This window comes from Cygnus olor, chromosome 5 (assembly GCF_009769625.2).
Source record: "Cygnus olor isolate bCygOlo1 chromosome 5, bCygOlo1.pri.v2, whole genome shotgun sequence".
In the NCBI taxonomy this organism is placed as follows: Eukaryota; Metazoa; Chordata; class Aves; order Anseriformes; family Anatidae; genus Cygnus; species Cygnus olor.
The window spans coordinates 28,097,301-28,112,493 of record NC_049173.1 but is presented as its reverse complement, the minus strand read 5'-3'; the positions used below and the strand labels follow the sequence as shown (position 1 = coordinate 28,112,493).

Here is a 15,193-nt window from a genome sequence, read left to right as displayed (position 1 = left end):
CTAAGGATGCTTGCTAAAAAGCATCCAAATAACAGACTTAAATAAATTCTTCAGCCCATTCCTCTGCTGCCTGCTGGGTTTGTTTTGTTGTGTTCATGGTTTTTTGGTTGGTTGGTTGGTTGGTTTTTATGAGGTAGAGGCCTAGTGGGAATTTTGCCATGTGGGAGAGAGATGCAGCATTAGGAAAGTAATGCGATTTTTGGCACCGTCTCCATCTTCCTGCATAACCAGTGGGGATGGGTGATCCCTGCCTTCCACTTCTGTGCACCACCTTGTCCTTGCAGGCAGCCCACAAGTGGATATTCTCCTCCCAGTATGAAAACGGATCCCCTGTTCCCCTCCTCCTGCCCCTTTCTCTGCCCTGCGACAGGCAGGTGGTTAGGATACACTTAGGGAAGAGCTTATCAGTGAGTAAAAGCAACATCACCTACAGCGAGATGTATGGGATCTGATGTGCCAATCCTGCTGCTCCTTTCGGAGTGAATATTCAATTTGGTTAATGCTGGTCGGGCTAAATGAGAGCGTGGCTTTGGGCATGGTTTGCCCACAACGCCGTGGTAGCACCAGCACAGGGCCAAGAGGAAACCTGTGCTCATCAGGTTTACAGAGCTCTCCCCAAACCGTGGTCCAGAGCAGCCTCATGGTGGGCATCGGGATTTACCAAGCTTCATAGCTGTAATTCAAACTTTTAGCTACCATTCACTTCAACATAATTTTGTTTTCTCACAAATGGCCATTATCCCTCAGTAGGAAGAACAGTGACACCTACTTAATTTTGAGCACTCCTAAGCAATGAAGGTTTCAGAGCATTTACCATCATTTCTCACAAGACTTTTGATGTAGAGGGAAGTATTTCTTTTATTTTCCAGATGTGGAAACTGAGGCATGAGGAAGGTATTGCTCAATAATACTCAATTAGTGTGTGTGTGGGGAAATAAAGCTCAGTCACCACTAGTCTCGTGCTTTAACATCCACTCATAAGTTATTCAGTAAAAGAGGAAACATCCAATATTTCTTTTCTCCTGTGACTGGGAGATTGAGAACATTTTTATCTGGAGATTTACTCTCGTCAGCGTCTCTGGAAATGCAGACACCCAAGCACAGATTTTCAGCACGCCTCCCCAGAGTTTCAGCCCTCTCTTAGGCATCTAAACACAAGCTGTATTTCCTAGCTAGTTGTGTTCAATATACCTTTTTTTTTTTTTTTTTTTTTTTTCAGTCTGGTCCTCAGCATGGTTGATAGCCTAGTCGCAAGACAATATCTAAAATGTCTTACTATTATTGGCAGCAATCAATATTTATAACCACTCACGGTGTTTATTTATGAAAAAAATCAAATGTTCCAACCAAGAAGAGATGCTGTTATTAATATCCAGCATGATTAACGATCACATTGCAGGCAGGCCCACGCTGTCAGACTCATGCACTTTGCTTTTTCTAGTGGCTCTGCAGGAATTTGAACCATAACATGTTTCATGCACAGGGACAAAGACGTTTTGTTCCAGGGAAGGAATATGTGGATGTTTTTGACTTAAAGAGCCAGTGCTGCATTCAGAACTTCACAAACACACCATTTTGATCCCAAGTCCATCGGTCTGTCACATCTTTCACTGGATGTGTAGTTCCTTCTGTAGCTGAAGGTCTGGATCTGAGCAGCAGATTTCCAGCCTGCTGAAGGATGCTTTGCTCCCTCTGTGTCAGGGCAGCCACCACCTTCTCTGATTCTCTTCTGCACAGCATCCCTGTGCACTAGAAACCCTTCGGCCAGGCAAATCAATTCACATTTTTCTGCTTGCCGAGGCTTCTCAGCTGCCCAGAATAAGCTGAGCTCCCTGGGAATGATGTTGCCTCAAATCAAGAAGAGAAAAACTGATACATCAATGCTTTCTCCTGCTCCTTAACCATAACCACAGGCACACTTAGGGAGAGAAAAGGGACCGTGCAAAACTCCTGAAACCATTTGGCTTCTTTGCTCTGTTACTCTTGTCGAGGTATCAGCTCTGAGGCCCCTTGGCCCCACACCAAATAGTGGGATGTGGAGGAGGGACAGGTGTTTCTGATGCAATATGCCAGCAAGGGAGCAAAGTTCACTTCCACTCCTTAGTGCTCTGCAGCCTAAGTCGATGTTTGCCCACCTGTGCCTTGCGCTGTTCCTGCTGCAGGAGGCAATGTCAATAAAATCCGAGGCAGTAAAGACAGTTGCAGAGAGCCTGGTGCCTTGATTACTTCCTCATAGCCACTTGTCCCTTGCAGCACCGCTTTATTACCGGCTGGGCAAAGAAGCCAACTGGAAAGCCAATATGAATATCGGCTATATATGACAGACTTTGCACTACTATCAGATGTCCTGTTTTGTACAAATTTGGTCATGAGAACTGCGTGAGTGAAAAATAAGGAAGGAAACGTTCAGGGTGGCTATTCCAAGGCAGCTCTCAGACACCCAGAGCCAGCTTGGGGACTGCAGGACCTCTCTTCAGGGGTTATGGGACCTAAAAGAGCTCTCTGGTAGACCGGGATAGCCCTACATCCATGCTATCCTGTAACTTCCCTTCCTACCACATCTGTATGTCAAGCATTTTCTCTTGTAAAGCATCTTATATTCAAGTCATGCAGACTCCTGCAAGCCTGTTGCCCTGAAAAGGACCAACCTTTTGCTAAGACGTGCATAGGGTCTGGCACAAAAGAGCCCTACAGCCTGCTAGGCTTGCTATTGTCAAACAAATAAAGGCTGCAATGCATTTTTCAGAGGGTTTAGAAACAGAAGGAGAATTACAGAACAACCACTGGAGACTGCTATTGGATTGACACATCCTCTGCTCTTCAGAGATGCTGATGGAGAGATGTCTCAGCAGGGAAGAATGTGAAATAGTGGCTCTGCCAGAGGGATTTCTAAGGTTTCCAATGGCTGAGGGGAGAAGGCAAAAAGCAGTAGCTATATTGTCTGCAGTATCAACTTGACAACTGAAAAGAAATTATAAAATAATCATTTTAAGAGAGATATACATAAATGCCTTGTGACACTGCAAAGTACGTTACAAAATATTAATAAAATAGCTGTCAGTTTCCTGAGTTGCTTTTGCACCAGTAATTCTCCCAGTGCCAGTTGCTGTATGTTTTTCTTGATACAATCAGGAGGAAAACAGCTAATGTGACATGACAAACTCATTGTATTAGAAGTCATCTCTGCTTTAAAATGTGTGTCATATGACTGAACACCCTACCCTGGGTACAATGCACCCCACAGTAAAATTGGATAGAGCTCATCCTTAAATGCCCTGCCAAAAGTGCTCCTAACAAAGGGCAACAAGAAAACATAATTCAAATGAGGGACATCTGTTCTCTAATGTTTGCAGATAATGACTGGATCAAGTGTCTGCATAAAGGATAATTATTTTCTGCAGATGGTTTGATCTGGTGTTTTAAACATTGTAAAAAATCTTTGTCCCAAAAACTCCATAAAGTGTGTGGGCTTTGCTAGTGTGAGACCTCTTTCCTGCTCTCTCGTACATTCTGTATGTGCAAGGGTAGCTAAAAGTATGAAGGATTAAAAAGTGTAGGTGTTAAAGAAAAATATTCAACCTGAACACATACAACACATAATTTTAAGTTCTGGTCTTCCGTTTTCTTTTATATTACATTACTGGATACCCAAATAATTCTCAGTGTGAAGTTTTATTACAGGAGAGTGGCAAAATAAAACACGTATGTGCTGCAAAAAGGGATTCCCGGCAAATTTCACTGGGGAGTTCACTCCAAAATACAATGTCACAGTATTGTTGATCCTCAAGCAGCCTCCAGAAGATGGTGCTTCCCTCAGAAACCTGGTGATCTCAAGCAAGAATGAGCTTACAGAGTCCTAGGATGTAACTATCAACCATCCATAACACAGTTTTTTGGTAATAGGTGTCCAAAGCTTGTGGACACTCCCAGCAGATCTTTCCAGAGGAGGACATCCTTCCCATTTTGCAAATGGCTTGGGGGGGGGGGAGCGGGACTACATTTCCCAGCGTGCCCTCGGGGGGGGCGGGCTGGAGGCAAAAAATGGAGGAGGGGGCGCTTCCGGGTTGGCGGCTGCGGGGCGGTGCCAGCGCCGTGTGTTTACTTCCGGCCGCCCCGGTGCGCGAGTGGCGGCGCGGAGGGGACGCGGGCGACGCGGGACGGAGCCGGAGCCGGAGCCGGAGCGTGGCCGGGAGCGGCCCCGAGCCGCGGCCAGGCCCCGCGGGGACCTCATGAGCCGGCGGTGAGAGGGAGGCGGCGGCCCAGGGGAGCCTCCCGGGGCGGCGGGACCCAGCCATGGACTGGCTCATGGGGTGAGTGGGGCGAGGGCGAGGCGCGGGGGGATCCCTCTCCGTTTTGGGGTACACCCCTCTTTTTTTTTGGGGGGGGGGGCGCCGCCATTTAGGGGCACCCCCCATTTAGAGGCACCCCCTTTGGGGACGGCCCCTTTTTGGGCACCCCATTTTGGGCACCCCCTTCGGGGAAACCCGCTTTTTGGGGCACCCCCCACTTGGGACCGCTTTTGGGGGGGCACCCCGTTTGGGAGCCCCTTTTGGAGACACCCCCCTTTCGGGCTTCCCCTTTGGGGACGGCCCCCCCCCCTTTGGGCTCCCCCTCTGGGGACACCCTCGCCGTGCACCTCCTCTGGACAAGCCCCTCAGGAGGCTGCCAGGAGGCACGGCGGGGCGTGGAGCGGAGCGGCTGCCGGGCGGGCTGTGTGCACTGGAGGTGGCAACCGGGGCTGCATCCTGCCGGGGCACGGGGAGGAAGCGTTAGAAGGCGCCGCCGGAGCAGAGGCAGGACGGCTTCTCCGGGGTAGCCCCGCGGAGCTTGAGGGGAGGCAGAGGTGTGGAGGAGACCTCACCTCGTCTCTCGAGTGGTTGCTGGCTGAAAAAGTGACTTTTCATCCCTTTTTTTGGGGAGTAGGAAGGCCAGGCGTCGCGGGTCTCCCCGCTTCCTACTGGTTCAGCGATTGCCGCAGCACAAGGTTGTTTTCAACCTAGAGGCTTGCCAAGGTTTAAGTGGCTTTCTGTGGGGAGGAAGAAGAGACCTCAGCAGAGATTAAAGCCAAATCAGAGCCACGCCAGGGGGCTCGGATGGCCTGGGATTAATGGTGCTAATTGCTTAGAGACAGGAGGTAGAAAGCACTTTGCTGCGGGTTTTAGGATTGAAAACCTCAGTACGGGAGAGGGTGGTGCAGCTGATGAGAGTGACCTGATGCACTATCGGCGTATAAGGGAGGATAAACTTGGTTGCTGGCAACCTGTGCTTGGGTGAACCGTGAATAATTTCGCTCCAAAATTGCATGAGCAGCGAGTTTATGCTTCAGCAAAACTAGTATTTCGGCGGTGCTCACTGCCCTTCGTTCTTTCTTTACGGTAGTTTGGTCCTGTGCCCGAAAGTGACCTTTATCACCTAGGTTATGTGATGTGCCTGCAATATGAGGTAAAAATCTATTTTGTCACAGTTGCTAGGCCTGGCGTGTTAAGAAGATGGTGTGTGTTGCCTCTTGCCTGCAGCTGAACACCAGTGAAAGTACGGCACTCGTTAATTACCTTCAAACGAGATGCGACCGGCTCTTGAGGCAGCAATACCAGCTAGGCTTTACTGGAAGTGCGTTCCCCCAGTTTAATGGGGTGAGCGCTCGGTGTCAGCGGGGTAGATGTTGATGGCAGGGCTGTCCTCCAGCCCGCAGAGCAGCAGAAATGCAGCATTTGGGATGTGTGAGAGGCTCGGCGTGCCATACACCGCAGCGCTTGTGTCGCGGCCCTCTGGCCTATGCTATTTTTACATGGTCTTAGTGAAAATATTCGTGTAAACGACAAGCTTGTGTTGATATTTTTGATAACTACCACACGGCACAGGTGGTCTGTTTCATTTACTTTGTAAAAGTAAAAGCTGAAGTGTCAAAGGTCCGCTGCAATTACAGAGGAGTTGAACGCAGTACTTGTGCAAGACGTTTAGACGACTCAAACCGTCTCAGTTACGCGGTCTACTTACTTTGTGTCAATTACATTGTAAAGCAGAAAAGAATCAAAACTGACTTGAGCCAAACTGTCAATAAAATGTTTCCTTATGAGAAATACTGTGGGCTTCTTGAAGCTGCTGTGAAAAAAATGGCATTCATGCTGTGTTGTTTTTTTTTTACCCGGAGTGGGTGGATCCATCCACGTGTGGAAAAAGGCTCGCCTGTTTTCCCCATTGTAATGGGAATGGATCCTGAGTCATTTGTACATTACGCGCTTGTTCTCAGCTATTTCCTGGTATGTTTCTTGCCTGACCAAAGCAAGTGCAGTGCTTGAGGTTTTCTCCTTTAAATCTGGGATGTATTTCTGGGGATTTTTTAGGGAGGGACATGGCAGGAAAGCAGAGCCTTGATATTTTGAAGGGGAGAGGGGAGGGAGGCCTGACAGACCTTTTCTTACCCTGCCCAAATTAGTGCTGCTGGTAGCATGTGTGTCTAAATGCAAACATCCTTTTGTTGTTTGTGGAGAAAAACTGAGGGCATTACTCTATCCCGGCTGAAGCTTGAGTCATGTTGCTCGCTCAGCCTTTCTTCAGCGAAAACTTCAGCTGTTCCTGGCCCTTGCGTAGGAAGGGAAGGGCTGCAGAAAAACCTGCAGGGATGGCAGGAAAACAGGTTGCTCCCAGTAACCTCTCAGTCTGTGGCCGTTTCTTGCTGTTCCTCTGTAGAGCAAATTGCATTGGTCTGCTCCTTGGACTTGTCACTCTCTCCTGGATGAGTATTGTCACTAACGAAGTACCTTGATCTTTATTGTTTGGTACTGCTCTGGTAACGTGCTGCTTTGTGATTACAGCTTCATGTGTGCTTGCTCACAAGAACCCTCCTTGTATGCCTCACGTTACCAGCTGGGCTTTCTTAGCATTCAGTATGAGAAACACCCGCTGTATTTTAGCTGCATATTACTGAGATGCTAACCTCCAAGTGCAAGTGTGTTAAATTAGGCAACAGTAACAGTTGCTTCTGTTCTAGATCTCTACCCTTCAAGCTCGTGTCACATTTATCCTATAGAAGATTTAGAGTGCGATCTGCTTTAGTCCTTGCTGGTCCTCCCCTTCGCTTGTGCCCTCTTGGAGAGGGGGAAGGGTAAGTCCTAATCATACTGCTAAGGGCAGCAGCCCAAGTGTCTCTGATCGCCTCCGAGTGCTTAATACACAAAAACGGAAGCTGGAGCTTATGAACAATGGTGAATTTATTGGGGATTAACAAACAGCTATAGGCTTACGTGGTCACACAGCAAAACTTCTCTGGGTGCTGCCTTCTGCTCGGCCAATTGCTTCAAAATCCAGTCAAGTTGTAGGGAAGGAAGCTGAACAAACTGAGCCATTGGCACGTCACAGTACGTCCTCAGCTTAGCATCAAAATAAACCCCAAATCTTCTCCGTGGTTGGTTGGTGTCTTTTACCCTTCTCCTGAGCATGGCCTTAATACTGCTGCTGAGGAAAGCCCATGGTCTCTTCAGTGCATTCTCAATTGAAAAAAAAAAAAAGCCTCTTTTTATTTTTCTACTTTTGTTGTACATAGAAAATATTTTCTAATGCAATTTAGCCTGAAAATCACTGTTGCTTGGTTGTTTCGGTCACCAGCATCTGACAGGTCTATGTTACACTTTGAGATTCCAAACTTTGTGTTACAAATAGCATTGATCTGCTCTTGAAGTTCACTGGAGCAACAAAGACAGGCATTGTTCCTTCAGTTATGAAACTGAAATCTCATAATTTGGTTTTAAATTTGACAATTACAAGGGAAAAGTATATTAATGGTACTAGTAAACCTGATGTGGCCTCAGTTAATCTTCAACTGTTATGTCTAATGCTATAACATGCTTTTCCTAATCAAAGAAAGATTGTGTACTGTAGTCTTTTTTTTTGAACTTTTATAACAGGGGAGAGAGGCAAAGTATTTTACTAACAATTGCCTGTTAAACACGAGACATTTTGGGCTACATCTGTACTATAACTGCAACCATGAGAACTGTAAGAGGTCAGTGTAGTTGTGATGGCAAAAGACTTTAATAGATGCATCTTAAACTTCAGAAGACGCTCTCTTCCAGTTTAGGCTACTGGAAAAGCCTTCAGCATTTAGACTAGCCCTATGGAAAGGGACTGTTGGTGAAGAAAATGTGGAGGGGAGAATGATCTTGCATTTTTTGCTTTGCAAGCCAGCTTCTGTTTCAAAAAGCTGATGGCATTCCTTCTCAATCCTTACCTGAACACATCTGAGCACAAGGAAACCTGTGCATCCTCCAGAAGTGAAATGTTGCCTCTCTGAACTCTTTAGTGAAGGTTATTTTATGTTGTTGGTATATCACTATTTCATCTGCATCAGAGGACTGTGTTATTCTGGGATCAGAGTAAGATCTTTTGTACTTGTGGGCTGCAGTGTCCAGTGCTTTTGCAGGTGGTTCTGGTACCAGTAAATGTCAGCACCTTCATCCGCATGGCTTGGTTTCGCTGTGGTACTCAAGACTTTCTGAGGTAGCTGCAGCACCTAGCAGCTTACTAAAAATAGCTGAACTTCTATTGTATAGCAACTATTTTAACAATAACTTTTTTTCTTTTGGACAGCAGGGTGTCCAGCTCTGGGGGAAGGGGATTTAAGACACTAAGAAAATAAATTGTGGGAGCACGCTAACTTTACTCCAGTGCATTATCTCTCTGCCTTTCTGTGCTTTACGGTGACTTGACAAAGACCCACAGCTCCTTCCCCCTTACTTAGTGGGGAGTGGAGTAAAAGGGAAGGGGCTGTATGCAACAGGGATTTGTCCTGTCTTTGGTTTTCAAGCTGTAGCCCTTGCTGCCCATGCTGTCAGCTACCCATAGTGTCATACCATTCACTGCAGTTATCTGTTTCTCCATATGTTGTCCTGGTGACTTGGAAAGGAGGGCTTAAAAATGATTGAGGGTTATCTTTTTCTCATATCCTGGCCAAACTGCTCCCATATCTTCAGCTTTGAGCACAGTAAGAAAAGCAACGGCCTAGGAAGATCAGAAAAATGCAGATGGAAGAAGAAAGAAGCAAACTCCTGGTGGGAATATTTGTGCCTGAAGACAACACAAGCATCTTCAGTCTGCTCAGGTGCCCTGTCCAGCGAATGGATGCAGCTGTTTACTGAAAAATGTTTAATTCAATATAATAATGGCCTCCACACTTGCAAATTTATGTTGTCACGTCAATCAATCCATTGCAAACGCCACAGATATGCTACCTAGTATAGTCTTCGTCTCACCGGGACAGGTAACTGGGAAGTGTGTTGTGTAGGGACTGTACCATAGCTATGCAAATTGAATCTTTTAGAGTATGTGCTATGCTAAAGATTTTTAACAACACGAGAACTTGTTTAGGTCTGCATACTGGCAGATTCTTCTTGTACAGAAGGCCTGTGTGTCATTGCATTTATTTCATTTAGGTGTAATTGTCAGGTCCCTAAAATAAAACTAGGAGATTTTCCACTCTTTTTTTGGATACAGGATTTTGCAGCATTATCCCAACAATGATTTTGAAGGATAGAAGAAAAACAACACGAACACTGCTGTTTTGCTGTCTCCCATACTGCTTTTATGGCAGTGTCTTTAAGAAACTTCCTCATAAGGCCTTAGGACGCTGTCCAGTTCAAGACACACGCTGGTGAAATATGAGTGATACTGTTATGCAGAGAAGTCCTAGCACTGAGCTGAAACAGCTGAGGACTAGAGGAGAAAAAACACACTAGTGTTGTAGTTCTGAGACAGAAAAAAAAAATCCCATATGCTAATTTACAGCTGTTAGGCTAAATTTTTTATTTAGGCTAAATATTAATTGTAAGGAATGAATCTTGTAGCAGGAGCAGTGAGAAATTAGGCTGTTTGCTTAGCTGCCAGCTTGGCTGCTACGTAATGCAGTTGAAGCAAGAAGAGTGCTGCTGTCTGTGCCTAACGGACCTTTATATATGAAGGTAGCTGATCATTTTCATTCTAGGTACTGCTTGAAACTTCCTAATTATAGCAAATGTTGCTATAAAAAGGAAGAATGCTGGAAGTTCTTCAGCTGCTGCAGCCATGAGGAATGCTTCCCCCTTCGGTCCTCTCCAGTAAGAAGGTCTCCTGCCTTTATAAGGCAGTCTTTTCTCCTAGAAACTCTGCTGCAAACTCCCACCTATCCCAGCTGCACTGTGTAAAGCTATTCTGCTGTTCCACTGACCTCATGACAGGTGTTTCCCCTGCTTTGCATGCCCTGCAAATTCCTGGCTTTGTGGGCTGTTTTCCCTGCTTTGAAAGAGCTGAAAGTAGCTCGGAACCAGTAAAACAGACGTGTCCAGTCCCATTGGGCAGGAAATGTTTACATGTTCCTTATTTACTCCTATTTATAGGTGTAACCTCGTTACCTGTGGGATTCCAGGTTGTTTTCCCTAGATAAGTCTTAGGTCTGTCTGAGCAATTCATGCTCAGCTCACTGTTTGCCAATGAGACTTCAATATTATTTCATGTACTCTTATCAGCCATGAGCCATACGTCTGCTAAACCAGCAGTTACCTGTCAAAACAACTAGCATAACATAGTCCACAGGTAAAAGAGTTTCTCTGTTAAATATTAACCTGTCAGATTCATACAGTGTATGTATAGTAGTGGAAAGGTGCTGTTTGTTTGATATCCCTGGAGACTCATATTCTTCGGTTGTAGAAGAGGCATCAGTACTGGCCAAGAGCCATTAAAACTGCTCACATCTGTTGCACCCTTATGGGTCTCTGGTTCTGAAAGGGCTTTGGTGTATTACCAAGAGTGTTGCTTTTCTGCCATGGTTATCTTTTGGTATTTGTTTTATGCTGCAGAGCCCTATTTGTGGAAGTGTCCTAGCATAATTAATTATTGAAATCTTGCATTTGTTGGAGAAAATGCCAAAGAAATCCTGTATTTTGAAACCTGTGTTATTTTAGCAAACCACAGAACTTGCATCAGTTAGGCAGTTACTTGCCTTTGGTCAGTACAACACACATAAATCCTGGTTTGATTTTGAGAGCATCCTTTTTCCAGCAAGGGTTTTATTTAGGGGGAAGAAGAATAGATCAGTCTCAAGGTTCCTAAAGTAAAATAAACAATTGATTTCCTTGGAAAAAGAGTTGAGTGTTCACAAAGGGTAGCAGTAGTTCTTCCTTATATTTATCTCCATGTTACCTTCTCTGATTTTATGCTGGCATCATTATTCATGAAGGCTGGTAGGGTAAGATGCTCATCAGTCTGAAAACTAATCTGTTTTGTTTTTTTTCCTCTTCCCGTTTTTCCTCTCCAGATTAGTTTTCAGCTAAATGAGTTCCTGTAGCCTGTTTGTGTAGCTGCGTGAGTAATGTTAATGGCACTAGGGAGCTGGTGGGAGCACAAACCTTTGGGAAGAAGAGGGACACTCTTCTGGTGACGGCAAGGCTTTAAATTAATTGAATGTAATCATGAAGTAATGTGATTATTAGTGGTAATTACTCTAAATAAGTAGTGATTTTCTGATGTATCCTTCTGCTTGAACTGTATGGAGGAACTGCAGAATATGTGAAGATGAGATGCTCTGCCTATGCTGGTGCCTTGGAGCAAGCAAGGAGCTCAGAGCTCTATCGGAGTGGCAGTCCTACTTTGGCACATTCACTTTATGGCTAAATTATAAAGACAGTGAACTGGATAGTTATATATAACTCAGCATTTATTATCTACTCCTCAGGTGGAAGAACCCCAATTTGAAGAGCACTGGCTCTCCCACGTGGTGAAGGTAGTGGAAGTTTGGGTGTCGGGCTGAATCCAGCAGTCTGCTTCAAGGCAATTTTCGGGAAGCCTGGTTCTCACACGCAGGCCTATGTAGCTTTGCCATATTTCACTGGTAGCTTCCATCTGTTACATCTACTGGATGTGGGCCCGGAGCAAGCATACTTGAAAGAGTAATAATAAGGGGCTGCAGTTTTTAGATAGCTGTGTATACAAGTTTGAACTCGGTCTTGTCAGATCTGCATATTCTGCAGTCACTGCTGACCTATTAAAGAACTTTAATGCGGGTCTCTGCTCGTGGAATGCTGTTGAAGGAATCTCGTGCATCGCTTTTAACCCATGTTCTGCCTTCTAAAAACAGGGATAAGGCTGCGAAATCTGCTTACTGGGTTCAGTTTCTAAATGCCTGCCTTAGCAGTTTTTCCACCGATCTTATTCTGCAATAAAAATGAAATTTCGCCTGTCTCCTTCAACGTAGGAAACTTTATAATGAATTATTTTATTTGTTTTTGCAATCATGTTGTTGATAGCATTACTGAAGGCTGTTATATCAATGGGGCTACTTAAGGAAGAGCTGTTGTTTCATCACTGGCTGCTTCAGAAAGTTGCACTCTAGGAGCTTTCCTGCTCCTGAGGCTACGTGTGATAATTTAAAGTAATTTAATTTTGGAGTTAGAATGATGAGTGTAACTGTAAATGGCTGAACAGCAGTGCTATTATTTTAGCATTTGGAGGAAAAAAAATGGAAGTTCTGTCTGAAGTCTTTTTTTTATTCTGTCAACCAAGAAAAACCAGTCACGGTGTGAGTTCTTCATCCAATTCACAAAACTGTTCATGACTGTGGAAAAAGAGGGACTACGTGAGCATTGGGCACACTGAAAAATATGAAATGTATAAATTCTGATGCCTATAATTTGTCAAGCACCTGAAGAATGTCAGTCTTTCAACTGGAATCAAGACAGGGATGACTGTCATAGATCAAATTCTTCCTCTGCACACTGAGTACATCCATTAAGCTAAAAGACAAGCATGCAGAAGAGTGTGTTTTTAACAACTGTCCCATGGCTTTGGGGGATAGGGCAGAGGCAGAGGGAGCCAAGCGCCTGAACTCAAGCTCTTTAGAAGTTCTGCTGCATATTTTCACTGCGCAGGTTAGAAAGGTGTGTGCTGAGAATTGTTGGCTTTGGTGGATCGCTGCTCTTTCTTCTCTGTTCTGAAATGTATAGATAGCTGGCACTTTCACCTGGGAAGTTTCCTGGTTATTTATACATAGAGCACAGATTGTGTGTGAAGTAGGCTGTGTAGAGGCAGCCTTGAGATTGATTTTAAGGTTTTGTGTGCTTTTTTTTTTTGAACTCCATAATTTCACAATTTTAATCCTCCAGTATAGAATTCCTTTTGTATTGTGCTTCCTAAACCAGCAGAGAGTTGTTCAGGAAAGACATTGTTTGGTAGAATGAATCTTAGCAGGCTATATAAAACTGGAGAGAGTTGGTTTTTTGCAACAAGATGTTTTGTCTGCTTTTCGGATGAGACTACTTGGGCTCAGGTTGCAGGGTTAACTCCACGGTTTCAAGTTTGTGTCAGGTGTGATAAATAAGTAGCTCTCTTTCCAGTCAATCTTGTCTCTGATGATATGCAGGTGTTGCTGGGACTCTGGTCTGTAGCCTTCATGATTGCTGGGGCTTACAGAGTGCTAGTGTGCAACTGCTTCTCATGGCTTATAAGAGGAACAAGCCCATATTGAGGGTTAGGAACTTCTGTTAGACCAGGAGATGTCCTGGGGGAAGGAAGAAGCAGCATCGGGGTATGCTTGTATTGTTTCTTTATGTTAATAGACTGTCTCGAGCAAAACCAGGTTAATGCTAAGCTCTGTGTTGGCTGGGGAAGTCTTGCCTGCTGATGTAGCAAGGACTGGTATCTTTAAGGAGCTGACCAGCCTACAGTCAGAAAGCCACAGGTGGGCTCTGCCCTTGCCACTGCTAAGGTCATGTAAATCTCTTCTGGGATAGCAAGGAGATTAGAAATTGGAGTATTTGCATGTTCTGGTTTGTTATCTAGAATCCTCAGATATGCCTTATCCCTCCTATGTCTTAGTTTTTGTTCTGCGAGCCACCCTTTCTTGGTTTATTTGTAATCTCTGGCTGGGGTGCATGTGCTAACCTGAAGCTCTGGCACGCTTACTGGTCTCGCTGTGTCTCCTTTTTGTTTGTCAAGGCAGTGACGTTTTCTTAAACCAGCATCAAGCTGATCTTGAAGGTTTGAAAGAAGTTTGGCTGGTAAAAGATGAAAAGAAGAAGCAAAGATGATAGGAAAGCCTAATTGCACTTGCTGGATTTTGCCCAATTGTAGTCTTAATCTTGCAAGGCAGAGGGTTTGTTGGGTGCCCCTATGCTGCTGGCTTTTCAGGCATGAAGTATTGTTTCTTCCTGCAGTGTTCCTCTTATGGATGGGCATGTAGCAGTAGTTCTTATTCTGCTCCTTTCTCACTTGGTTATCATGATGTTGTTGATTTTGAGCAATTTTTGAAGGCCACCCTGACATTTCAGTTATTTCTGATACATTTATTAATGTTTCTCTTTAGGTATACGATGGGCTTTTACTACAAGGTCTGGCAGAGGACAGGCTTTTGCTTAGATTCATGGGTGCTATTCAAAATGCTGCCTTGGGTTTGCATTCTGATAGCCCCAGAGTGTCTGCAGTGTGGGTTTCTCTCCTGCCCCACCCTGCTGAGTGTGGCACGAGTCGCTTGAGCCTGTTGAGGCTTGAGCGGGTGGTGTGAACTGCGATGGAAACTCCTCTTTGAAAGGGGAGATGCTCTGTTAGAGCCTGTAATGCTCTGCTAGGTATTTGGCTTCAAGCTTATAGGCAGTGTGATTGGCTTACTTTTTAGAAGGGTGGCCTTCTGGTTTTTGCATTGCTCTGTAAGGGTATTTTTGTTGTTTTTAAAATGTTTGTGTTTTCCAGCTTGTGTTTCAGGCAGGATGTGCCTAGTCATCTACTGAAATGCACACAGCTGTTGCTGTATGAGGTATAACCTTCCAGGTGGGCACAATATTATTCACATGTGCACAGACTTGCTTTTTCTCCTCATTGTTAAGAGAATCAAGGCTCTTGTTTAAGTCAAGTACATCTTGGTTTCAGGTGGAGTGAAAGCTTATTAGGTTGGTTGGTTAGGAATACTTAAAATTAATTAATCAGCTTGTTAAGGGAGGCTTATTTTCTGTAGTTCTTGAAACACAGGCAGTAAAACCACTGCCTTGCAGGATGAAGTCACTTGCTGGTTTGCTTTTTCAGCAGAAATGTGAGTAGTCTTTTTTTTTTTTTTTTAAGTAAATAGAATAAGAAACATTCTTACTTAGATGTGTTAAATTCCTATTTTCATACATTGTGTTCTAAAAAATGGTCTCTTATTTTCCAGTTGACAAAAATGTCCTGAGAAGGAAGTATC

The 15,193-nt window shown here is 44.7% G+C and overlaps 1 protein-coding gene across 1 annotated transcript in view; it reads left to right on the top strand.

Moving 5' to 3' along the window:
* Positions 1-4,166: 4,166 nt before the first annotated feature.
* Positions 4,167-15,193, top strand: part of MOB2 (MOB kinase activator 2) — a 112,042-nt gene continuing 101,015 nt past the window's right edge. Inside the window, exon 1 of the mRNA XM_040559859.1 lies at positions 4,167-4,310. Within this exon, the coding sequence (XP_040415793.1) occupies positions 4,294-4,310 (17 nt within the window). The 5' untranslated portion in view covers positions 4,167-4,293. The remainder of the gene's footprint in view (positions 4,311-15,193) is intronic.